The 26,660-nt window shown below is 43.1% G+C and overlaps 1 protein-coding gene across 1 annotated transcript in view; it reads right to left on the bottom strand.

Moving 5' to 3' along the window:
• dock3 (dedicator of cytokinesis 3) overlaps positions 1-26,660 on the bottom strand; it is a 1,369,418-nt gene that overhangs the window by 1,014,197 nt on the left and 328,561 nt on the right. The window contains exon 4 of the mRNA XM_068052296.1: positions 12,884-12,939. Coding sequence (XP_067908397.1) covers positions 12,884-12,939 — 56 coding nt within the window. The remainder of the gene's footprint in view (positions 1-12,883; positions 12,940-26,660) is intronic.

Raw genomic sequence — 26,660 nt, 5'->3', positions numbered from 1 at the left:
CCCACAACAGGAAACATTCTCTCTACATCTACTTTGTCAATCCCCTTAATCATCTTATATACCTCAATTAGATCTCCTCTCATTCTTCTAAACTCGGGCAAGTAAAGGCCTAAACTGCTCAATCTCTCTTCAAAAGAAAAACCCCTCATCTCTGGAATCAATCTAGTGAACCTCCTCTTAACTGCCTCCAATGCAACTACATCCCTCCTCAAGTAAGGGGACCAAGACAGTATGCAATACTCCAGGTGCGGTCTCACTAATGCCTTGTACAGTTGCAGCAACACTTCCCTACTTTTATACTCCATTTCTTTAGCAATAAATACCAACATTCCATTTGTCTTCCTTGTTACCTGCTGCACCTGCATACTAGTTTTCTGTGATTCATGCACAAGGACACCCAGATCCTTCTGCACAGAAGGACTCTGAAGTTTCTCTCCCTTTCTGTAATTTGCCTTTCTATTCTTCTGACCAAAATGGATAACCTCACACTTATCCATATCTATTTGTAAATTTCTTATTTCTTTATTGCTATTTCTTATTTCTTTATTACTATCCCACCTATTTTAGTGTCATCTGCAAATTTGGCTATAGTACCTTCTATCCCTGCATCCAAGTCATTAATACAGGTTGTAAATAGTTGGGGCCCGAGGACCAAACCCTGTGGCACCCTAATAGTTACATCTTGCAAAAGAAAAGGACCCATTTTTCCCGAATCTCTGTTTTCTGTTGGTTAGCCAATCCTCTATCCAAGCTAATAAATTGCCCCAACCCCCTGTAATCTTACCTTATGTATTAACCTTTTGTGCAGTACCTTATCAAATGCCTTCTGGAAGCCCAGATATACTACATCTACAGGGTCCCCATTATCCACTTTGCTTGTTACATCTTCGAAGAACCCTAGCAAATTAGTCAAACATGATTTACCCTTCATAAAACCATGCTGACTCTGATGGATTGTATTTTGACTATCTAAATGTCCTGTTATTACTTCCTTCATAATGGATTCGAACAATTTCCCAATGACAGATGTTAAACTAACTGGTCTATAGTTTCCTACTTTCTGCCTCCCTCCTTTTTTGAATAAGGGTGTTATATTAGCATTTTTCCTATCCATTGGGACCTTTCCCGCATCCAGGGAATTGTGGAATATTATAACCAATGGATCCACTATCTCCACTGCACTTCCTTTAAGACCCTAGGATGAAGGCCATCAGGCCCTGGGGACTTGTCTGCTTCAATCCCAATAGTTTGCTCAGTACTTTTTCCCTCGTGATGATGATTGTTTTAAGTTCCTCCCTTCCTATAACCTCTGCATTACTTGTTATTATTGGGATGGTACTAGTGTCCTCCACCGTGAAAACTGAGGCAAAATACTGATTTAGTGTCTCCGCCATTTCTGTGTTCCCCACAATTAACTCTCCCTTCTCATCCTCCAAGGGACCAACATTCACTTTAGTTACTCTCTTCCCTTTCATATACTTAAAGAAGCTTTTGATATCTGCTTTTATATTTTGCGCTAGTTTTCTTTCATAATTTACCTTTGCTCTTTTTATGACTTTTTTAGTAACCCTTTGTTGATCTTTAAAAGTTTCCCAGTCTGCCAGCCTGCCACTGGCCTGAGCAATATGGTATGCCTTAGTTTTTGTCTTTATGTTATCCTTAACTTCCTTGCTTAACCATGGATGTTTTTTCCCCCTCTTACAATCTTTCTTCCTCTCTGGAATATATTTTAGTTGGGAGGAATTGAATATCTCCTTAAACATCTGCCACTGCTCATCAACTGTTCTACCCTTTAGTCTTCCTGCCCAGTCCATTAGAGGCAAATCTGTCCTCATGCCTGTGTAATTACCTTTGTTTAACTCCAGAATGCTAGTGTGGGACTCCAGTTTCTCGCCCTCAAACTAAATTTGAAATTGCAGCATGCTATGATCACTCTTCCCTGGAGGACCCTTACCTATGAGATCATTAATTAATCCCACCTCATTACACAATACCAAATCTCGAATAGCCTGCTTCCTGATTGGTTCCACAACATATTGCTCCAAAAAACAATCTCTAATATACTCACTGAACTCTCCCTCGAGGCTACCCTTGCCAATATGATTAATCCAGTCTATATGCATATTAAAATCACCCATGAACATCTTGAAGCATTTGATCAAATAACTCCTTAACCTTCTAAATTTCAAAGAATACAACATTAGTTTGTTTAATCTCTTCTTGTAACTGAAATCCAGGAGTCTAGCTATCATTCTGGTACATCCACACTGCACTTTCTCCAAGGCCAATTATTTTGCCTAAGTTGTGCTGCCCAGAACAGCTCATGGTATTCCAGGTGTGGTCTTACCAGGGCCTTGTATAGCTGAAGCATGACTTCTATCCCAAGGTACTCAATTCCTCTAGATATAAAAGGCAGCATTCCATCAGCCTTTCTGATTATTTTCTGCACTTGTTCATGACATTTTAATTGATCTATGTACCTGGACTAAATTTCTTTGGACCTCCACTGTTTGTAGCTTTTTGCCATTTAGAAAGTACCCTGCTTTATCCTTTTTAGGTCCAAAGTCGATGACCTTGCATTTGCCTACATTGAAATCCATTTGCCAACGTTTTGCCCATTCACATTCTTCTTCTTTGGCCTCCTTATCTTGAGAGACAATGGGTAAGCGTCTGGAGGAGGTCAGTGGTGTGTGGAGCAGCACCTGGAGTGGCTATAAAGGCACTAGAGTGACAGGCTCTTCCACAGGTGCTGCAGAAAAATGTGTTTGTTGGGGCTGTTACACAGTTGGCTCTCCCCTTGCGCTTCTGTCTTTTTTCCTGCCAACTGCTAAGTCTCTTCGACTCGCCACACTTTAGCCCCGCTTTTATGGCTGCCCGCCATCTCTGGCGAACGCTGGCAACTGACTCCCACGACTTGTGATCAATGTCACAGGACTTCATGTCGCGTTTGCAGACGTCCTTAAAGCGGAGACATGGACGGCCGGTGGGTCTGATACCAGTGGCGAGCTCGCTGTACAATGTGTCTTTGGGGATCCTGCCATCTTCCATGCGGCTCACATGGCCAAGCCATCTCAAGCGCCGCTGACTCAGTAGTGTGTATAAAATGGGGATGTTGGCCGCCTCGAGGACTTCTGTGTTGGAGATACGGTCCTGCCACCTGATGCCAAGTATTCTCCGGAGGCAGCGAAGATGGAATGAATTGAGACGTCGCTCTTGGCTGACATACGTTGTCCAGGCCTCACTGCCATAGAGCAAGGTACTGAGGACACAGGCTTGATACACTCGCATAACCATTCACATAATCTACCAATATCTCTGTCTAATTTTATGCTTCCGTCTACACTGCTTACAATGCCGCCTTTGTGTCATCGGCAAACTTGGATCTGTGGCTTTTTATCCCATCATCAAAGTCGTTAATGAATGCAGTGAATAATTGAGGCCCCATCTTTGTGGGACACGACTAGTTATAGTCTGCCAATTAGTGTACCTGTCCATTATCGCTACTCTCTGTCTCCTTGCGCAAAGCCAATTCCTTAACCAGGTCAATAATTTGCCTTCAATTCCATGAGTTTCAACTTTAGCTAACAGTCTCTTATGAGGGACTTTATCAAATGCCTTTTGGAAATTCATATAAATGACGTTCATAGACATTTATCTGTTCACTACACCTCTTCAAAAAATTCAATTAGGTTCGTCAGGCATGACACCCTTTATAAATCTATGCTGGCTCTTTCTGAACAGCTGGAAATTTTCAAGGTGTTCAATCGCCCTATCCTTAATTATAGACTCTAACAATTTCCAGACAACAGATGTTAGGCTAACTAGTTGAGAATACCCTTGTTTCCCTCTCTCACTTTTCTTAAGTAGTGGAGTGACATGTTCTTCTACACTCCTCATTGAACCAGGGTTGGTCCCCTGGAAGAGAAGTGGCAGTGAATTAAACACTAAAATAAAAGCAAAATACTGCGGATGCTGGAAATCTGAAACAAAAACAAGAAATGCTGGATTCACTCAGCAGGTCTGGCAGCATCTGTGGAAAGAGAAGCAGAGTTAACGTTTCGAGTCAGTGACCCTTCTTCGGAACGCTAGGGTTCCGAAGAAGGGTCACTGACTCGAAACGTTAACTCTGCTTCTCTTTCCACAGATGCTGCCAGACCTGCTGAGTGAATCCAGCATTTCTTGTTTTGGTCCCCTGGCTTGATGGTATTGGTAAAGTGAGGAGAATGCCAGTCCATCAGGTTACACTTTGTGGTTGAATGCCTCATGGGTGCCCAGTTTTGAGCTTCTAGAACTGTTCTGAATCTATTCCATTTAGCACTGTGGTTGTGCCATGCAATACAATGCAAGATGTTCGTTTGGTGAAGACAGGAATCGTCTCCGGAAGGACTATACAGTGATCACTCCCACCATTACTGTCATAAAAACATAAGAACATAAGAAATAAGAGCAGGAGTAGGCCATTCAGCCCTTCAAGCCTGCTCCACCATTCAATAAGATCATGGCTGATCTGTCCCAGGCCTCAAATCTTCTTTCAGGCCTGCTCCGCATAACCCTCGACTCCCCGAGATTTCAAAAATCTACCTCCTCCTTAAATACATTTAGTGACCTCGTCTCTCTGAGGTAGAGAATTCCAGAGATTCACCACCCTCTGAGAGAAGAAATTCCTTTGCATCTCAGTTTTAAATGAGTGTCCCCTTATTCTGTAACTATGTCCCCTAGTTCGAGATTCCCCCACTAGTGGAAACATCTTCTCAACATCTACCCCGTCAAGCCCCCTCAGAATCTTGTACGTTTCAATAAGATCACCACTCGTTCTTCGAAACTCTAATGAATAAAGGCTTAACCTGTTTAGCCGTTCTTGATAAGCCAACCCCTTCATCCCAGGTATCAGCCTAGTGAACCTTTTCTGAACTGCCTCCAATGCTAGTATATCCTTCCTTAAATACGGGGACCAAAACTGTATGCTGTACTCCAGGTGTGACCTCACCAACACCCTGTACAGTTGTAACAAGACTTCCCTATTTTTAAACTCTAACCCCCTAGCAATAAAGGTCAAAATTCCATTTGCCTTTCTAATTACTTGCTGCACCTACATGCTCACGTTTTGTGTTTCATGTCGAAGAACACCCAGATCCCTCTGTACTGCAGTATTTTGTAGTCTTTTTCCATCTAAATATTAACCTGCCTTTTTATTCTTCCTACCAAAGTGGATGAACTCACACTTTCCCACATTGAACTCCATCTGCCAAGTTTTTGCCCACTCACTTAACCTATCTTTATCCCCTTGATTCTTTGTGTCCTCATCACAACATGCCTTCCCACTTATTTTTGTATCGTCAGCAAATTTAGATACACTACACTCTGTCCCTTCCTCCAAGTCATTAATATAGATAGTAAATAGTTGAGGCCCTAGGACTAATCCTTCTGGCACCCCACTAGTTATGGCTTTCCAACCTGAAAAATACCCATTAATCCTGACTCTCTGCCTTCTGTGTGTTAGCCGATCCTCAATTCATGCCAATACATTATCCCCAATACCCTAAGCTCCTATTTTGTGCAATAACCTTTTATGTGACACCTTATCGAACGCTTCTGAAAATCCAAATACACTACATCTACTGGTTCCCCTTTATCCACTCTGCTTGTTATATCCTCAAAGAACTTGAACAAATTTGTCAAACATGATTTCCCTTTCATAAAACCATGTTGACTCTGTTTGACTGCATCATGTTTTTCTAAATGTCCTGCTATCTCTTCCTTAATAATGGACTCTAGCATTTTCCCACTGACAGATGTTAAGCTAACTGGTCTATAGTTTCCTGCTTTCTGTCTCCCTCCTTTCTTGAATAGGGGCGTCACATTAGCAGTTTTCCAATCTGCTGGTACCCTACCGGAATCCAGTGAGTTTTGGTATATGATGACCAATGCCTCCACTATCACTGCAGTCACTTCTTTTAAAATCCTTGGACGCAGGCCATCAGGTCCTGGCGACTTGTCTGCCTTTAGTCCCATCAGCTTTTCAAGCACCTTTTCCCTCGTGATAGAGATTGTTACAAGTTCCTCCCTCCCATTTACACCTTGCTCATCTATTATTGTTGGGATATTCATAGTGTCCTCCACCGTGAAGACCGATGCAAAATATTGATTTAAATTATCTGCCATTTCCCTGTTATTAATTCCCCAGTCTCATCCTCTAAGGGTCCCACACTTACTTTAACTACTCTCTTTCATTTTATATACCCGTAGAAGCGCTTACTATTTGTTTTTATATTTCTTGCCAATTTGCTCTCAGAATCAATTTTCTCCCTCTTTATTAGTTTTTTAGTCATCCGTTGCTGGTTTCTAAAAAAATCCCAATCCTCTGGCCTATCACTAGCTTTCGCCGCTTTGTACGCCTTTGTTTTTGATTTGATACTCTCCTTAACTTCCTTTGCTATCCACGGGTGGTTCATCGCTCTCATCGAGTCCTTCCTTCTGACCGGACAGATGCATCCATGACAGGAAGATTGGTGAGGATAAGATTAAGTCGTTTTTTTCCCTTGTGTTGGTTCTCTCACTATCTGCCACAGGCCTAGTTCTGCAGCTGTGTTCTTCATGACTCGGCCAGCTCAATCAGTCGTGGTGCTATGGTGAAGGATATTGAAGTCCCCCATCATTAATACAATCTGTGCCCTGGCTATCCTCTGTGCTTCATCCAAGTGGTGTTCAACATGGAGGAGTACAAATTCATCAGCTGAGGGAGGACAGTTGGTGGTAATCAGCAGGGGGTTTCCCAGCCCCTGTTTGACCTGATGCCATGCGACTTCATGGGGTCCAGAGTCAATGTTGGGACTCCAAGGACAACTCCCTCCTGACTGTATGCCACTGTGCTCCATCTCTGGTGGTTCTGTCCTGCCAGTGGGACAGGACATATGCGGGGATGGCAATGGAGGAGTCTGGGACATTGGCTGAAAGGTATGATTCGGTGAGCATGACTATGTCAGGCTGCTGCTTGACTGGTCTGTAGGACAGCTCTCCCAATTTTGGCACAAGTCCCCACGTTAGTGAGGAGGACTTTGCCACGTCGACTGGGCTAGGTGTGCCTGTCATGCCCGAATCCAATGCCTAAGTCGATGCCAGATGGTCCACCCAGTTTTATTCTTATTATACTTTGTCGTACTGGTTTGGTAAAACTGAGTGGCTTGCTCAACCATTTCAGTGGGCAATTAAGAGTTGACCACATTGCTGTGGGTCTGGAGTCACATATAGGCCAGACCAAGTAAGGATGGTAGGTGAAGGACATTACAGAATCAGATGGTTTTTATGACAATCGGTCACCATTACTGATACTAGCTTTTTTATATCTGATTTATTTAATTAATTAATTGAATTAAATTCCCCAGTTACTGTGGTGGGATTTGAAATCATGTCTCCCGATCAGTAATCCAGGCCTCTGGACTGCTAGTTCAGTAATATAACCACTATGCCACCATACTCAATCTTCTGACTCACAACCATTGCGTAAAAGGACATACTGGCAATGCAGGACTTTGCAAAATTTGCTCTATGATCTTTTTCTCACCTCATGTCTAATCGTCTTCTCCATCCATTGCAACATTTCATACCTATTTTTCACTGATACTATAGTGCACAACCCTGTTCAAAGGAGCCCTTGGAGCAGGCTTCAGCTACCCCTTCAAAAACACCCTGACGCAGGTTCACATGGCCTGCATCCAGGCTCGCCAGCTGGACAAGCTGACCATGTGTATGTATTAGTCCCCGTCCATGTAGCGAAGCCTGGTCTCCAATTGTCTCGACCATCCCTGCCATTGAACAAAGACCTTGCTTCACTAGAACCATATGATAGTCGGTGTGCAACGACCACCCCAAGTTAAAAGAACCCATGCACAGGCATCTTCCACCCCTCAAAATGAACTTCTGGACCTGGAATCTCAAGACTCTCATGGACAACCCCCAGCAGCGACAGACCTGAACGTTGCACCGCTATCACAGCACAAGAACTCTGCCGCTACAACATTAATATTTCTGCCCTGAGCGAGACATGGTGGGCAGGAGGAGACAAGCTCAAGGAACAAGGAGGTGGATACATGTTCTTCTGGAAAGGTAAACCAGAAGAAGAGCGTCCACTTCACAGGGTTGGCTTCGCCATAAAGGAGGAATTTGACTCCAGCCTTGAATGCTTGCTGTCCCATACTCCCAAGGAAGACAAACTGATCCTCCTCGGAGACTTCAATGCCAGAATTGGGAGGGACACAAACCTTTGGAAAGGTGTGCTTGGCAAGGAAGGTGTTGGAAGGGCCAACTCCAACTGAGTCCTTCTTCTGACGAAACGTCTTGAACATGACCTGATCATAGCGAACACCCTTTTTTGTCAGAGAGACAAATACAAGACCTCACAGCAGCACCCTCACTCCAGGCACTGGCATTTGCTTGACTATAGCAGCAACAGCAGCAGAAGTACTGCCGCAAGAAAATCAATGTCGGTGACAAGGACTCTGTGAAGAAAGACCTACTCAGCAGCATCTTTCAAGCAACTTGGCGACGCTCAGTGAGCAGGAACCACAGAATGTCCACAATGCCTGGTCGACCTTCAAAGCTTCCATAATCACTTGTGAAGATACTCTTCATTTCTCCACCAGGAAACATCAAGACTGGTTTGACAAGAACAAGCAGGAGATCCAGGAGCTACTAAATCGCAAGCGCAAGGTGTTCCTGAACTGGAAGCATTACCAAAATTCGAGGGAAAAAAAGCAGGTATACAGACAATTGAAGGCCGAGGTTCAACAAAAGAACTCATGATCTAAAGAACAGCTGGAGCTGAAAGAGCACAGGAAGTACAGCAACTCGCTGACAGCCACGACATGCGTGGATTCTTCAACACAGTCAAGACCATTTACGGCCCAAGTACCCAAGGAACTACCCCACTGAGAGCAAAGAATGGAGTGGCGCTGATCAAGGACAGAGAGGCAGTCAGCGCTCATTGGAAGGAGCACTTCGAAGATCTTCTCAATCGTGACACAGTCCTTGATGCCCTCGACCACATTCCACAGCATACTACCCGCCACGACTTCAGCACCACCCCAGCTAGACATGAGATTGAAAAGGCCATCCGACATGTAAAAAACAATAAGGCCGTCAGCGAAGATGGGACTCCCGCCGAAATTCTAAAATATGTGGAGAGGCACTCTTGACACAATACATGGTCTCATCTCCCTCATCTGAAAGAAGAGCATGCAAGAGTCCTTCTCCCCGTGGCTGAAGAGCTCCTACCAGAATCACAATGTGAATTCCGTCCATCAAGAGGCACAGTCGACGTGATCTTCACAGCAAGACAACTCCAAGCAGCAGCAACCTTTATACATGGCCTTCTTTGACCTCACAAAGGCCTTCGACTCTATCAACTGGGAGGGATTATGGAACATCCTCCTCAAATTTGGCTGCCTGGATAAATTCATCACCATCCTCTGCCTGCTGCACAATGACATGCAAGCTGTAATCCTTGCCAATGGATCGGCCACTGACCCAATCTCTTTTCCATCTTCCTCGCTGCAACACTCCACCTCATCTCCTTGAAGCTCCCTGCCGGAGTAGATCTACTCTACAGGACGAGTGGCAAACTATTTAACATACATTGCCTCCAGTCCAGAACCAAGGCCACTCCAACCTCTGTCATCGGGCTGCAGTATGCCAATGACGCTTGTGTATGCTCACACTCAGAGACCGAGCTTCAAACCCTCATCGATGCATTCACGGAGGCGTATGAAAGAATGGGGCTTAAGCTAAACATCCAGAAGACAAAGGTCCTCTACCAGCCTTCTCCAACAGCGCAACACTGCCCCCCGACTATCAAGATCTACAGCGAACCACTGGACAATGTTGGTCACTTCCCATACCTTGGAAGCCTCCGCTCAGCAAGGGCAGACATCGATGATGAAATTCAGCATCGCCTCCAGTGTGCCAGCGCAGCCTTTGGTCGCCTGAGGAAAAGAGTGTTTGATGACAAAGACCTCAAACCTGGCACCAGTCTAAGGGGCCGCAGTGTTAGCCCCCCACCACCCTCCACCCCCCCCCCCCCCGCCCCCCATATGCGTCAGAAACATGGACACTGTACAGCAGACATCTCAAAGCCCTGGAGGGATATCACCAGCGGTGCCTCTGCATGATCCTGCAAATTCAGTGGCAGAACAGGCGCTCCAATATCAGTGTCCTCTCTCAGGCCAACATCCTCAGTATCGAGACACTGGTCGTGGCCAGTAAGTTATAAATGGTTGGGCCACATCGTCCGCATGCCTGACACAAGACTCCCAAAACAAGCTTTCAACTCCAAGCTCCGTCACAGCAAGAGGCTACCAGGAGGGAAGAGGGAACTCTACAAGGATGTCCTTAAAGCCTCCCTGAAAAAATGTGACATCTCCATCGAATTGTGTGACTCCTCTTGCCCGAGACCGCCCAAAATGGAGAAGAAGCATCCGCGACGGTGCCAACCAGTTCGAACAACATTGACATGCCCAGGTGATGACCAAGTGCACACAGAGCAAGCAGCGTTTGGAATTTTGAGCATCCCATTCACTCGCCTCACCAAACACCTCTTGCCCCACCTGTGGCAGAGTGTGCGGATCCAGAATTGGACTATTCAGTCACCTAAGGGCCCACAATTATGGAGTGGAAGAAAGTTATCCTCGTTCCCGAGGGACTGCCTCAGAAGACGAAGAAGAAGTGTACAGTGCTCTTAAGCGGCAAATGTGTTCTTTCTCCTTACTGTAATGAAATCAAGAATCATCACATGAGGATCTATATCAACTTATTGTTGCTGAGGACCTGAGAATTGTGGACTCCTTACTTCACCCAAATTTCTCTTTGTCTTATAATAAGCTTTTAAAACCCAAGCTTGGCATCACTTAATCACTGTTCTTGAATTATTTTATTTTCTCTGCCTTTTCTTTCTGATTTCCTCCTCAGCCCCTCTGTTGAAGGTGTTGGCTCCTTTCTGAGGTACAGTTCCAGAGGGACCAGAAGCCCTCTGATATTTTGTTGTGCAGGTTATGTGAATGTCACCAGACTAATCAAAAGCTGGGCATCATAATCAAGTTTAAATTTGTCCTCATCTAGTGTCTACATACGTGCAGTTCTAGTAGGGATTATCACATAGCAATTACGGCGTAGCAATTCGGAATGGAACCCCTTCCTATCCTACAGGGGACTGAGGCCAATTGTACTAACTGTATAGAAACTCACTGACATCAGCCCAACTGACAGAGACCAGGAATCAAACCAGGCCCTTCCCAATTTCTATGAATGGGCTACCCACAAGCTGAATTATTATTCCTTTTAATCATAATCATGTTCTGCACAAGTTTTGCACTTCAAAAAGAAACTGTTTGTACAACCTGGTGTAACTATTCCTACTATTTTTCCACTCTTCTTGCAAGAAGGCTCCTTGTACTGTTATATTCAGGAACCCAACATGTAGAACACGACATGTGTGCTACCATTCCATGGACTAGTTCATTCCAACTTTTAGTGCACTGTGTTGGCATAGTACAGGAAAAGTACTTAGCTCTGTAATAAGTATGATTTCTTTAACCTGTTTCCAATACTTTACAACTGCACAATGATTGTCACGTAGTTCCAGTGCATGGAAATGAAAATAAAGTATCCTCAACAGGGAGGTAAACACCTTGTAAGCTGAGCTCTGAAGTATTTTGAATGCTCGAAATATTACAATTCTCCATTTCCACAATCATTTGTCAATAAAATATCCACTAAATATTACAACAAAAAATTGCATTGATCCAATTCTGTGATCAGAACCAAGCATTGCCATGCCATGAAATGAAAGACATTGTTTGGGTGTGTATGTGCCAGGTATCTTTCTGCTTACTGAGCGGCCTCCGATTTCTAATAACAGTGTTCAGAAATATAGGCACTTTTGAAAGTGAATGTAGGAACTTATGATGAAATTAACTGGCAATAACGACATACATTTTGAAGAGTCTCCCCACCATGGTACACTTTGAAATCAAATCCTTAACACTTACTTTCATATCTACTTCTATAGATGTATAAAGTTATTTATGTTAAAGCATGGACATCAGTGGGGATCTGCTGAGTTCAACAGCGTCAGAAGGTAAATGAACGTCAGTACAATTGTTAATTTAGGGGCTGCAGTGATGGCCATTACAATTGTGCTTATTAATTCAGCTCCCTTCAGTAGCAACTGCTCCAACACCTGAGGACATTAGCACTTAATCATTGAACATGAAGATGGTTTGCAGCCTATTTTAATTTTAAAAAAACTTGTACACACGTCTAAAGTGTAAATCGGGATTCAAGAGGAAAAAAGAAGCTAAGTAACAAATGTGAAGATTTTGGAAATAAAAATTAGGCAGAAAAAAAGTAGAATGAAAATGAAAAATGGGCATACAATGGAAAAGAGATGGCGGAACAGGGATATAAAGATGTGCAAAATTAAAGCATTTAAATGTTTTGGATTATGTATACAGTGACTTTATTTCTGTTGTTTAGGGTTAATATTAATGTCATGAAGCTGCTTGCCAGTCAAGTATATTACTATATTAGTGTTTGCTTCAATATCATAATGGGAAGGCTGAAAAGTTACTGAACCAACTGCCTCATAAGATGTCAATTCCCCGGACCCCAGAATCTAAGATTTAAAATCTCAACAAAAGGGGACAGAAAACCACCAAGTCTGAAAAGGACAGAATTCTTTGTTACACTTTGATTTTTACAAGAGTCAAATAGCTCCCTCTGAGAAATAAATACAGCATGCAATGTTAGTAGATTTTTCCCTCTCAGTGTAAGATAAATTTTAATAATTAATTGGCATCATAATACAACTGTCCATTCATCAATGAGTACTTACCCTCGGTTACTGACCACAGCTGCCTTCAGGTGGATATAGCTTGCAGGAAAGAGACCCTGTAGAGAAAAACAAGTTTTCTTTTCTTTAAAAATTTAATAATGCAGAACAATCACAACACAATCAGATAAAACACATCAAACAAATGGAAAAATACAGTGACCAGATACAGACTGAACATCGTGACTCCTTTTTAAAATAGTTACAGTAATTATATAGAATTAGGATATAACGAAACCAATGTTTGCTGTATTGATTTTTTTTTAATACTCTTTGCGGCATTATTGGAACTACAGTCTTGAAAAATGCAGATAATGTCAGCCATGGACTGATATCAGACAGCAATGAAGCTCAGATGCATCTGTATCAACCCTTTCCAGGAACACTTCTTCACCAGTACAGAATATTTCAGCTTCAAATGTGTACATGTTAATTCAGTCCCGTCATTATCACAAGGCTAAGCTACACCATTAAACCATTTCCCATGCCAACCCTCAGCCTATGCCATTAACAACCACCTATAAAACAAACAAAAAAAATCAAAATTTTAATTGTTTATTATTTTGATATCCTATGTAACTGTAACAAAGGTAAACTTTCCCTCCTCATTCTTCTTCACCTGTCTGCAGCCATCTTTGACAAGGTTGACCACACCATCCTCCATCAATGCATCTCCATCGTCGCATAGCTGGTTGGGACTGCTTTCACCTGGTTCCATTCTTATCTAACTAATCGTAGCCAGAGTATCACTTGCAATTGCTTCTCTTCCACCTTCCCCACACTTATCCCTGCTGTCCCCCAAGAATCTATCCTTAAACCCTCCTATTTCTCATCTACATGCTGCCTCTCGGTGACATCATCTGAAAGCACAGCATTAGTTTTCATTTTAATGGTGATGACACCCAGATCTACCTCACCACCACCTCTCTCGATTCGATTCCTCCACTGTTTCTAAATTATCAGACTGTCTTTCCGACATCTAGCACTGGATGAGCGGAAATTTCCTCCAATTAAATATTGCAAAGACTGAAGCCATTGTTTCCAGTCCCTGCTCCAAACTCCGTTCCCTAGCAACTGATTTCATCCCTCCCTGGCAAAAATCTGAGATTAAGCCAGTCTGTTTACAACGTTGGTGTCACATTTGGCTCTGAGATGAGATTCCAACCTCATGTTCACACCATCACTAAGAACACCTATTTCCACTTCCGTAAAATCGCCTCACTTTGCCCCATCTCAGCTCATCTGCTGCTGAAACCCTCATCCATGCCTCCGTTACCTCTAGACTTGGCTATTTCAATGCACTCCTGGCTGGTCTCCCACAGTCTACTCTCTGTAAACTTCAGGTCATCAAAAACTCAGCTGCCATGTCTTTACTACCAAATCCCATTCATCTACCACCCCTGTGCTCGCCGACATTACCTCCAAGTCAAGCAGCATCTGAATTTTAAAATTCTCATCCTTGTTTTCAAATCCTGTCATGGCCTTGCCCCTCCTTATCTCTCAAATCTCCTCCAGCCCCACAACCTCCGGGATATCTGTGCTCATCTAATCCTGACCTCTTGAGCATCCCTGATTTTTTTTTTACTCTTTCATGGCATATGTGAGCATCACTGGCAAGGCCCATCCCTAATTGCCCTTCAGTTTTAGTCACTCCACCATTGGTGGCCGAGCCTTCAGCCAGCTAGGCCCCAAGCTCTGGAATTCCATCCCTATACCTCTCCACCTTGCTGTTCTCCCTTAAGACTCTCCTTAAAACCTGCCTCTTTGACCAAGCTTCTGGTCATCTGACCTAATATCTCCTTAGGTGGCTTGGTGTCATATTTTGTTTTATTAATGCTCCTGTGGAGCACTTTGGGATGTTTTATTACGTTATTGGCATTATACAAATATAAGTCGTTATTTTTAAAAAGCAACTTTATTGATGAGATACCCTTTCTAAAATGGTCATACAACAATGTGACCAAGTAATCAATGGGACATCAAACTGTTGCACAGTGGATTTAACAACTACATCAGTGTCATCGGTGTTTTTATTGTTTTACATTTAATCAGCGAAACAAGTCACAAGTAAATGAATGACCTGCTCGGCTCTTAAAATTAAACAAATTGAATTCTTGCAGAATTTTTGAGTACGCCAACACTTACAATGGCAATGGGTGGGGAGCGGGGCAGCGGAGTGGGGGCGTAAAATGGAGTGGAAGGCTCGGGAGGCCCTTCCCAACTCGCTCCTACCTCCGCTGCCATTTTACGCGGGGTGGCGGCAGTGAAAAACGGCCCACCCGCCCAAAGCCAATCAAGAAACTTAACTGACCAGTCAATGGCCACTTAAGGGCCTCCGCCCGCCGCCACAGGGATTTTACCGTTGGCAAGTGGGCAGCCCAGGACTGAGAAAAGATGCCTGTAAAAGGTAGGCAGCCTTCTAACGGCTTGGGTGGGACGCCCTCCTGATTATGTGCCTGACAGAGGGCCGCCCCTTATGCCCCAACCACCCCCAATGCTCAACTCGCCCCCTGCCCCCCAAATTGACCACCCCCTTGCTTCACCGGGGCTTGACTGACCACCCTGGCGAGGCCCAAAAACTCACCTCTTTTCCGGGGACGTCCTTCCTCTTCATCCTGAAGGTTGGTTTCAATCCCAGCAGTAGCCACCACTCCCAGTGGCCCTGCTGGGAATAAGAGCTGCTGGCCCGCTGACTGGCTGTCAATTCCATTAAGCGGGACTTCCTGCTTCAATGAGGTGGAAGTCCCGCCTCAGACCACTTAAGGGCCTGGGGACTGTAAAATGTGGTCTGGATGTCCAGGCCCGGCGGAGGCGGGAACGCCACCAACTTTTCGGTTGGTGGACGGCTCCCGTCTTACGAGAGTAAAATTCCAGCCCATGTCAACTTTTCACCATTACATTTGCTGAGGAACCAATCAAATCAAATGTTTTTGGGAAAAAAAGACTGCCATTCTTTTTCTCAGTAACTGAAATTCTCAGTAAAAATAAGATTTTAAACAAAATTAAACATTCAAGTAATTGTACATGATTATACTTATCTACCGATTTGTCTTTCAACACTTTTTGATTGAAGGTTTCAAATTACCTGAAAACCTGGGCTTTGTTGAAAATTTTTGGAACATCAGTATAATTGGAGAGTTGCAAACTACAATTATGCATTCTGAGCATTTGCAGTTTTCAGAATTTCCCAGCAGTTTTCTAAATTGAAGTAATTACTACATAACCTCATCATATGAGGACTTGAGAGTTCCTTTTCAGGTTCATAAAAGACTTGGAAACAATCTGAACGTTAAATCCTCAGAGCTTTATATGATAAACAAGTCTGATTAAAATTTTAGCAACTGCTCATTTTTCGATATGAAATGCTCACTTATAAAATGTCCATGATTGGGAGCACCTGTAGTTTCTTTGTTGACGGTGATAAAGAAAATCACAGAGCGCTTTATTGAAAAAGGGCTGCTTTTCTTCAGTCAATAGGTTGAAAATTCAGTTGAAAAAAAATCTCTGAACAATTTTTGGGGCTCAAGGATAAATCTTAGAGATGAACTAGGAAACAGAAATGTAGTAACTTTAACCAACAAATCAGGTACTTCAATGTTTGCACTGCTTTCTACTGGAAACTATATATCAAGAGAGGCCGTGGCGTAGTGGTATTGTCACTGGACTAGTAACCCAGAGACCCAGGGTATTGCTCTGGGGAAATGGGTTCGAATCCCACCACAGCACGGGGAGAATGTGAATTCAATTAATAAATCTAGAATTAAAAGCAAGTCTACTGATGGCCATGAAACCATTGACAATTGTTGTAAAAGCCCATCTGGTTCACTAATGTCCTTGAGGGAAGGAAATCTGCTGTCCTTTCCTGGTCTGGCCTACATGTGACTCCAGACGCACAGCAATGCCCTCTGAAATGGCCTAACAAGCCACTCAGTTGTATCTAACTACTACGAAGTCAATTAAAAAAAAATGAAACCAGACAGATCACCCGGCATCGACCTAGGCACCGGAAAAGACACCAGCAAGCCCAGCCCTGTCGACCCTGCAAAGTCCTCCTTACTAATATCTGAGGGCTTGTGGCAAAGTTAGGAGAGCTGTCCCACAGACTAGTCAAGCAACAGTCTAACATAGACATACTCACGGAATCATACCTTACAGACTTACAGACAATATCCCAGACACTATCATCACCATCTCTGGGTATGACCTGTCCCACTGACAGGACAGATCCAGCAGAGGTGGCGGCACAGTGGTATACAGTGGGGAGGGAGTTGCCTGGGGAGTCCTCAACATCGACACCGGACCCCATGAAGTCTCATGGCATCAGGTCAAACATGGAAAGGGAAACCTCCTGCTGATTACCACCTACCGCCCTCCCTCAGCTGATGAGTTAGTACTCCTCCATGTTGAATACCTTTTGGAGGAAGCACTGAAGGTGGCAAGGGTACAGAATGTGCTCTGGGTCGGGGACTTCAATGTTCATCACCAAGAGTGGCTCGGTAGCACCAGTACTGACTGAGCTGGCCAAGTCCTAAAGGACATAGTTGCTAGATTGGGTATGCGGCAGTTAGTGAGGGAAGAACAAGAAATGCTGGAAATACTCGGCAGGTCTGGCAGCATCTGTGGAGAGAGAAGCAGAGTTAACGTTTCAGGTCAGTGACTCTTCAACAAAGCTTAACATGATAAGCAAATCTGATTAAAAGTTTAACAACTGTTCCTTTTTCAATATGAACTGCTCATTTAGAAAATGTCCATAATTGGGAGCTCCTGTGGTTTCTTTGTTGACGGTGACAAAGAAAATCACAGAGCGCTTTATTGGAAAAGGGCTTCTTTTCCTCAGTCAATAGGTTGAAAATTCAGCTTAATGAAGGGTCACTGACCTGAAATGTTAACTCTGCTTTTCTCTCCACTGATGCTACCAGACATGCTGAGTACTTCCAGCATTTCTTGCTTTTATTTCAGATTTCCAGAATCTGCAGTATTTTGCTATTTTAGGGAAAAACACACTTGACGTTGTCCTCACCAATCTGCTTGCCACAAATGGATCTGTCCATGACAGTAATGGTAGGAGTGACCACCGCACAGTCCTTGTGGAGACTAAGTCCTGTCTTCACATTGAGGATACCCTCCATTGTGTGGCACTATCATCATGCTAAATGGAATAGATTTCCAACAGATCTAGCAATGCAAAACTGAGCATCCATGAGGCGCTGTAGGCCATCAGCAGCAGCAGAATTGTACTCAACCACAAACTATAACCTCATGGCCCAGCATATTCCCCACTCTTCCATTATCATCAAGCCAGGAGACCAACCCTGGTTCAATGAAGAGTGCAGGAGGGCATGCCAGGAGCAGCATCGGGCATACCTCAAAATGAGGTGTCAACCTGGTGAAGCTACAACACAGGATTACTTGCATGCCAAACTGCATAAGTAGCATGCTATAGAGAGAGCTAAGTCATCCCATAACCAACGGATCAGATCTAAGCTTTGCAGTCCGGCCACATCTAGCTGTGAATGGTGGTGGATAATTAAACAACTAACAGGAGGAGGTGGCTCCACAAATATCCCCATCCTCAATAAAAGCAAAATACTGCGGATGCTGGAAATCTGAAACAAAAACAAGAAATGCTGGAATCACTCAGCAGGTCTGGCAGCATCTGTGGATCCGAAGAAGGGTCACTGACCCGAAACGTTAACTCTGCTTCTCTTTCCAGATGCTGCCAGACCTGCTGAGTGATTCCAGCATTTCTTGTTTTTGTCCCCATCCTCAATGTTGGGTGAGCCCAGCACATCAGTGCGAAAGATAAGGCTGAAGCATTTGCAACAATCTTCAGCCAGACGTGCCAAGTTGATGATCCACCTCGGCCTCCTCCTGAAGTCCCCAGCATCACAGATGACACTCTTCAGCCAATTCGATTCACTCCGCATGATATCAAGAAACGACTGAAGGCACTGGATACTGCAAAGGCTATGAGCCCTGACAATATTCCGGCAATAGTACTGAAGACCTGTGCTCCAGAACTTGCCACGCCCCGAGCCAAGCTGTTCCAGTACAGCTACAACACTGGCATCTACCCAGCAATGTGGAAAATTGCCCAGGTATATCCTTTACACAAAAAGCAGGACAAGTCCAACCCGGCCAATTACCGCCCCATCAGCCTACTCTCAAACATCAGTAAACTGATGACAGGTGTGATCGACAGTGCTATCAAGCAGCACTTTCTTAGCAATAACCTGCTCAGTGACACTCAGTTTGGGTTCCGCCAGGGTCACTCAGCTCCTGACCTCATTACAGCCTTGGTTCAAACATGGACAAAAGAGCTGAACTCAAGAAGTGAGGTGGGAGTGATTGCCCTTGACATCAAGGCAACACTTGACGAGTATGGCATCAAGGAGCCCTAGCAAAACTAAAGTCAATGGGAATCAGGGGGAAAAGTCTCCGCTGGCTGGAGTCATACCTAGCGCAAAGTAAGATGGCTGTGGTTGTTGGAGGTCAATCATCTGAGCTCCAGGACATCACTGCAGGAGTTCCTCAGGGTAGTGTCCTAGGCCCAACCATCTTCAGCTGCTTCATCAATGACCTTCCTTCAATCATAAGGTCAAAAGTGGTGATGTTCGCTGATGATTGCACAATGTTCAGCACCATTCGTGACGCCTCAGATACCGAAGCAGTCCATGTAGAAACGCAGCAAAACCTCGACAATATCCAGGCTTGGGCTGATAAGTGGTAAGTAACATTTGCGCCACACAAATGCCAGACAAAGACCATCTCCAATCAGAGAGAATCTGACCATCTCCCCTTGACATTCAATGGCATTACCATCGCTGAATCCCCCACTATCAACATCCTATCAACATTGTCCAGAAACTGAACTGGAGTAGCCATATAAATACTCATGGCTACAAGGGCAGGTCATAGACTCGGAATCCTGCGGCGAGTAATTTACCTCCTGACTCCCCAAAGCCTGTCCACCATCTACAAGGCACAAGTCAGGAGTGTGATGGAATGCTCTCCACTTGCCGAGATGGGTGCAGCTCCAACAACACTCAAGAAGCTCGACACCATCCAGGACAAAGCAGCCTGCTTGATTGGCAACCCATCCACAAATATTCACTCCCTCCACCACCGACACACAGTGGAAGCAGTGCGTACCATCTACAAGATGCACTGCAGCAACGCACCAAAGCTCCTTAGACAGCACCTTCCAAACCCGCGACCTTTACCAACTAGAAGGACAAGGGCAGTAAATACATGGGAACACCATCAACTGCACGTTCCCCTCCAAATCACATACCATTCAGACTTGGAACTGTATCGCCGTTCCTTCACTGTCTCTGGGTCAAAATCCAGGAATTCCCTTCCTAACAGCACTGTGGATGTACCAACCTCATATGGACTGCAGCGGTTCAAGAAGGCTTCTCAAGGACAATTATGCGTGGCAATAAATGCTGGCCTTGCCAGCGACACCCACATCCCATGAATGAATAAAAAAATAGTTTTTACTTTCAATTGACGATACAAGTTACTTGCACGTGAATCATAGAATTACAGCATAGAAGCAGGCCATTCAGCACATTGTATCTGTGGCAGGGATTTGAGAGAGCAAATTAGTCCCATACCCTGGTGTCGCCCTCCAACCTTGCACATTAGTTGGCTTCAATTAGCTCAACTTGCGAGTATTTTAACCTTTGTTTGTTTATTGAAATTTACACTTATCTAAGATTATATAAGTCAGAAAAATTACTCATGGCACACTAAATGCTTTCAGGCTGGAACCAGTTAAAAATTGGAAATGCAGTTGAGGAGGTGTGGGGGGCGGGAGCAGGAACACCTGATGGTGCAAGAAGGACTATGGATGATTGGGAGAAGTTGTTGATTGGAGGGAAGGTGTTGGTGGGGTGGGGGAGGGGTGTGGATGGATGGCACCTGGTCATGATAGGGCTGCCGTTTCTGGAGGTATTCCTAGAGGATCATATGATGTCTGCGCACACAATGTCTGCAAATGTTGTGCATTTACCTTATAAATGTGGGTTTCCCTGTAGTTCAGTATCTTTGGTCATGCTTTTTGCATCAATTGTTGAGCACGAAGTTCTGGGAACAAGCCATGAGCAGGCAAAGAAGAGAAACTGAGGATGGGAAGAGGGGAAACCGAAGGTGGGGTACTGATTCACAGGGGGAATTCTGAGGTGGGAGGAACTCTGATTCTACCGGTAACTAACAGTAATTCAAATTCAAATTGCACTGATAACTGATATTAAAACCTCTCAGATTTCCCTCAGAACAAACAATAACACAATGACTCATGTTACTTTGTATGTAACTGGTAGTAATAGGTGTAAAACCCCAATATAATTCTTGCAACAATCCAATAACCCACTCATATTAAGTGTACAACTAAGTCAGAATCCAACACAGTCAGTCTTCCCAGTCAATGTCATTTTTAACAGGTCCCATTCTCTCTCCCTAACATCCTGGACTCTACTTCGTGGTGAGAAGTATGAACTGGGAACCTCAGTCAGAGCTGATCTATACTTGCGTTTCATAAGTTAAAACAGGTGACACAGATCAACATGAACCAAATCGAGAGATTGCACAAAGGACAGCGGCCTCAGTGTTTCTCACAGGGCAAATCATCCTAAACTCAGCTCAGTACGGACATTTTGAATCCACTTCCTGGGCGAGGACTCAATATAGGCGAGTTTTCAAAGAATGATAGAAATTACAGCATAGGAGGAAGTCATTTGTCCTCCAGTGCCTATGCGAGCACTTTCTCCAACACCATTCCCACCAGATCCTTTTATGATCCTCTTTTCAAAATACTTATAACATTCCCTTTTAAATTATACTTCAGTCTCTGCCTCTCTAGCTACTTGTGGTGAAGCATCCCTTACTCCAATAATACTCAATGCAAAAACCCATTGGTTCTTCCAGTGAGAAGCTTCGATCTCCATCTCTTTGCTCCCCATTCGCTTACCAGTGGAAACAAATTTTCAGCTTCCCACTGTCCAAAGTGATCCACACTCCCCCATGATTTGAAAAACTACTGCTCCACACTCGCGCACAACGTTTTTCATGCTAGCAATGATGCTCCTTGACAGATTTAGAATGCAACCAATCCATAAAGTTCACCAATGAAAATAGTAATCCTGCAGATCAGCAAAAACACACTCACTCCCCAGTCTCAATTTTCTTTGAAATCCTGGCTCCTAATGTGAGTTACAGATATTAAACTGGAACAATACTGTTTGGATATAAAATACTGTTCTTCCAGTACATGGCAAATACTTAACTTGATGTTCAGCAGAAACAAATCATTTCAAGTACAATTCATCAATCATTATTTTTTTTTTAGAGATACAGCACTGAACCAGGCCCTTCGGCCCACCAAGTCTGTGCCGACCAACAACCACCCATTTATACTAACACTACAGTAATCCCATATTCCCTACCACCTACCTACACTAGGGGCAATTTACAACAGCCAATTTACCTATCACCTGCAAGTCTTTGGCTGTGGGAGAAAACCAGAGCACCCGGCGAAAACCCACGCGGTCACAGGGAGAACTTGCAAACTCCACACAGGCAGTACCCAGAATCGAACCCGGGTCCCTGGCGCTGTGAGGTTGCGGTGCTAACCACTGCACCACTGTGCCGCCCATTGTAGTAAGGCACTGCCAACATTGCACCTGCAAAAATGAAGCCACTCTAAAAAGACAGACAAAATAATTTTTACTTAAAAATCATTTAAAAGTGTGCCCTGGATTTAAAGACAGTTTAGTAAAGATGTTAGTTCTGAGTTTCTGGGTTGAGGTTGAATGTAACTTTACAGTATGGAACATGGTGACTAATGCATGTAAACTAATACTGAAGACAGTAACCATTAAATTCAATGTTGATGGTTCTATTTAAAGATAAGACATTATGTACTCTGTACACATGGGCTCACCTCAAAATATTGTTATACTGTATCCAGATTTGACACTCAAGATAGATTCGAGAATACCATGATTTAGCAATCAGCTAAGAGATGACCCATATCTCTTTCAAAACTGTCTCCAAGATTCATCAAATTGCATTTTATACTTTGGGTACTTTGCTGTGATGAATTACAGTTCATAGCAAATATCAATGTTTAAACACTACTTTCTTCAATTTAACAGCTACACAAATAAGACACCACCCATATAAGTAAGCTGGCTGGGAGGTGAGATCGTTCTGCTGTTACGACTGAGGCTGGAGCAATGCACTGTCAATTCAGTCCCATCACTCCACAGGTCGCAGCATATTATTAAAGTTTGCCCAACCAACTGGAAAACAGCCAAATTAAACACTCTAGTAACCCCCAGAATAAAACAGACCAAACCAGGTATCTTTAGACAACAACAAATTAACTATTTATTAAAACCAAATCTGAAACACTATTAAGATAAACCTATGTCTAAAGACCTTATAACTTCTTATCTTAACCTAATTCCCCCATTCATACACATACACTCAAAAATCAATGGTTAATCAGTTTCTTTTTAAAAATGTTTTAAAAATTAACTGTTTCTCAAGAATAACTAAATAACTGGGTTGTTAGCCTTTGTGGGTTACGTTCCTAATGGGTGAGGTATACTATTGTAAAAATAATCAAATGCTACTCGACATCTCCACGCGGATTTCATGAAACAGACTTTTCTTGATCGGCATTCAAAGCACTTTGGCAGCAGCAGGCGTCACACAATTCTTTCAATGATGAGCACAGCAATAGGTCTACTTGAATTTTAAAACCAAAAGTCTCTCAGTCGAAACTTTACTGCGAATTCCAGAAAACACAATCAGTCAAGAGAGATTCAAACTTGAAGCAAAGACTTCTTGGATTGGAAGTAAAGAAAATAAATTTTGCTATCTCCAGCAATAAAAATGATCTCTTCAAAAGGTTTTTTTCTCCTTAGATAATTAACACAGCTTGTAGCTCCTTGTAGAATTTCTGCTGCTAGAAATAGACAGCTCCTTCCCTCCAGTAAGCATACTTCGCTGGTTTCTCTCAAAACTGGTTTTAGCTGTTTTTGCACATAGTTAAATTGAAACATTATACCATGTGACCTCCTCACTCTCCTGTGGTTGCCCTGGTAACAAGTGCAGCTGTGGCACACTGTATCCAACAGTCAAAATTAATTTGCTTCACCCTCTCAAATTCTACATACATCTGCCCAGCCAATCTCCGTATGTTCCAAAACTTCTGACGGTAAGCTCCAGGGGCTAACTCATATGCAGTGAGAGTAGCCTTTTTTACCATCTCATAATCTGCAGAAGCTTCTTCAGGAAGCATGGCATAGACTTCCTAAGCTCTGCCTATCAACCTGCTTTGCATAAGCAGTGTCCTGCTTCCTTCGGCCATTTCATCTGTTTGGCGATTTTTTCAAAAGATATGAAAAATGCCTTTACGTCCCTTTCCTCAAACTGAGGAAGAGCTTGTATAAATTTAAACAGCTTTTCGCTGGGTCCTGGGCTGAATTCAGATTCTTCCTGACCCGAACTTTTCCTGGAGTCAAGACCACCCCGTTGTCTTAGTTCCATCTCTCCTAACCTAAGTTCCCTCTCTTTTCTTTCACTCTGAAATGCTCTCTCTTTCTCCCTTTCCTCTTTTTCCAATTCAAGTTTTCTTATTGCTTTTTTCTCCTATTGAAGCCTAAGTTTTTCCATTTCCAACTGAATCCTAGCCAATACCACTGCATCACTCTCTGACGTACCATCTTCTTCTTCTGATTTTAGCTGTTGGGCTATTAGGTCAATTATCACTGCTTTTTTGGCACCTGATTTCAATTCTAACCCCAATTTTGCCGCCGATTTTTTGGTTTATTCTTAGTTAAAGTTGTCAAGTCACTGAGGGACACATTCTCCTTTCCCAGAAGCTCTGCTGCTACTGTTAATGCCATTCCGATGGTATAGACTGTACTTTATTACACAAGAAACCTAGTACCTTTTATTTTTTTTGTAACTGGCATTAGATTTGCATCCTGACAATCGAGCACCCCTATTAATATGATGCCAGATGCAAGACCCCAATTTATGTGTTATGCCAGAGACATGCAATTAATATGATTCCAAACGTGAGCCTCCAATTAATTTGATCCCGGATGAGCCACCAATTAATATATTACGACTGAGGCAGGAGCAACGCACTGTCAATTCAGTCCCATCACTCTACAGGTTGCAGCATATTATTAAAGGTTTCCACCCAACTGGAAAACAGCCAAATTAAACACTCCAGTAACTCCCAGAATAAAACAGATCAAATCAGATATCTTTAGACAACAACAAATTAACTATTTATTAAAACTAAATCTGAAACACTATTAAGATAAACCTATGTCTAAAGACCTTATAACTTCTTATCTTAACCTAATTCCCCCATTCGCACACATACATTCAAAAAGCAACAGTTAACCGGTTTCTTTTGAAAAATTATGCTTTAAAAATTAGCTGTTTCTTAAGCATAAATAAATAACTGGGTTGTTAGTCTTTGTGGGTTACGTTCCTGATGGGTGAGGTATACTATTGTAAAAGTAATCAAATGCCACTCGAAGTCTCTACAAGGATTTGATGAAACAGACTTTTCTTGATAGGCATTCAAAGCACTTCGGCTGCAGCAGGCATCAAACAGTTCTTTCACTGATGAGCACCGCAATAGGTCTACTTGAATTTTAAAACCAACAGTCTTTTAGTTGAAACTTTACTGCGAATTCCAGAAAAGACAATCATTCAGTCAAGACAGAGTCAATCTTGAATCAAAGACATCTTGGATTGAAAATAAAGAAAATTAATTTTGCTCCCTCAAGCAATGCAAATGGTCTCTTCAATGCTTTTTTTTCCTCATTAGTCAATTAACATGGCTTGTAGCTCCTTGTAGAATTTCTGCTGAGAGTAATAGACAGCTCCTTTACTCCAGTAAGCACACTTTGCTTATGTCTCTCAAAACTGGTTTTAGCTGCTTTTTTACACAGAGTTAAATTGAAATATTATACCATGTGACCTCCTCACTCTCATGCGGTTGTCGAGGTAACAAAAGTAGCTGTGGAACACTGTTCTCAGAAATCTAAAACTTCTCTCTCTGTCTTAAAGGTACACTGTTTTTATCAGTCTTAAAGCTATACTGTTTGTAACAGAGGAAAAAATAAATACAGTTCCGTGACACTGTATATAAAAGTGAAGGAGAGGTGAGCATAATTTTGAATCTTTGATGGATTTTTAAGGATTAGATCTTACAAAGAAGGGACTATAGTTTGATAAATGGAATCAGCTGGAACAATTAGAAACTGTTAGGCAAACCAGATCTTGTAACGCTAGTCCTAATTGCAGTAAGTGTGGTAGCTGAGCAACCCTGAAATGGACTGAGATAGATACAGCAATACTTCCAAGTTTACTTGTTTGATTCATAGATGGCACTATGGAGATAAATGGAGAGTGGAACTAGCATCATTTCAGGAGGGCATTGATTCTACTAGTACTATTCCTATCCATTAATGAGACTGGGAGAGATCAACAGTGAAAAGGCTAACAACACATTTCAACAAACTGCTGAAATGGGAAGACACATGGCAGATGAAATTTAATGCAGAGAAATGTGAACTGATTTATTTTCATAGAAAGAATGAGGAGAGGCAATAAATTAAATAGTACAATTTTAATGAGTGTGCAGGAACAGAGAGGCCTGACGGTGAACATACACACGTCTTTGAAGGTGGCAGGACAAGTCACGAAGGCTATTAAAAAGGCAAACAGGATCCTTGGCTAT

Source organism: Heterodontus francisci, chromosome 19 (genome assembly GCF_036365525.1).
Source record: "Heterodontus francisci isolate sHetFra1 chromosome 19, sHetFra1.hap1, whole genome shotgun sequence".
Classification (NCBI taxonomy): Eukaryota; Metazoa; Chordata; class Chondrichthyes; order Heterodontiformes; family Heterodontidae; genus Heterodontus; species Heterodontus francisci.
Note: the sequence above shows the minus strand (reverse complement) of the source record. Positions and strands in the feature narration are given on the sequence as shown.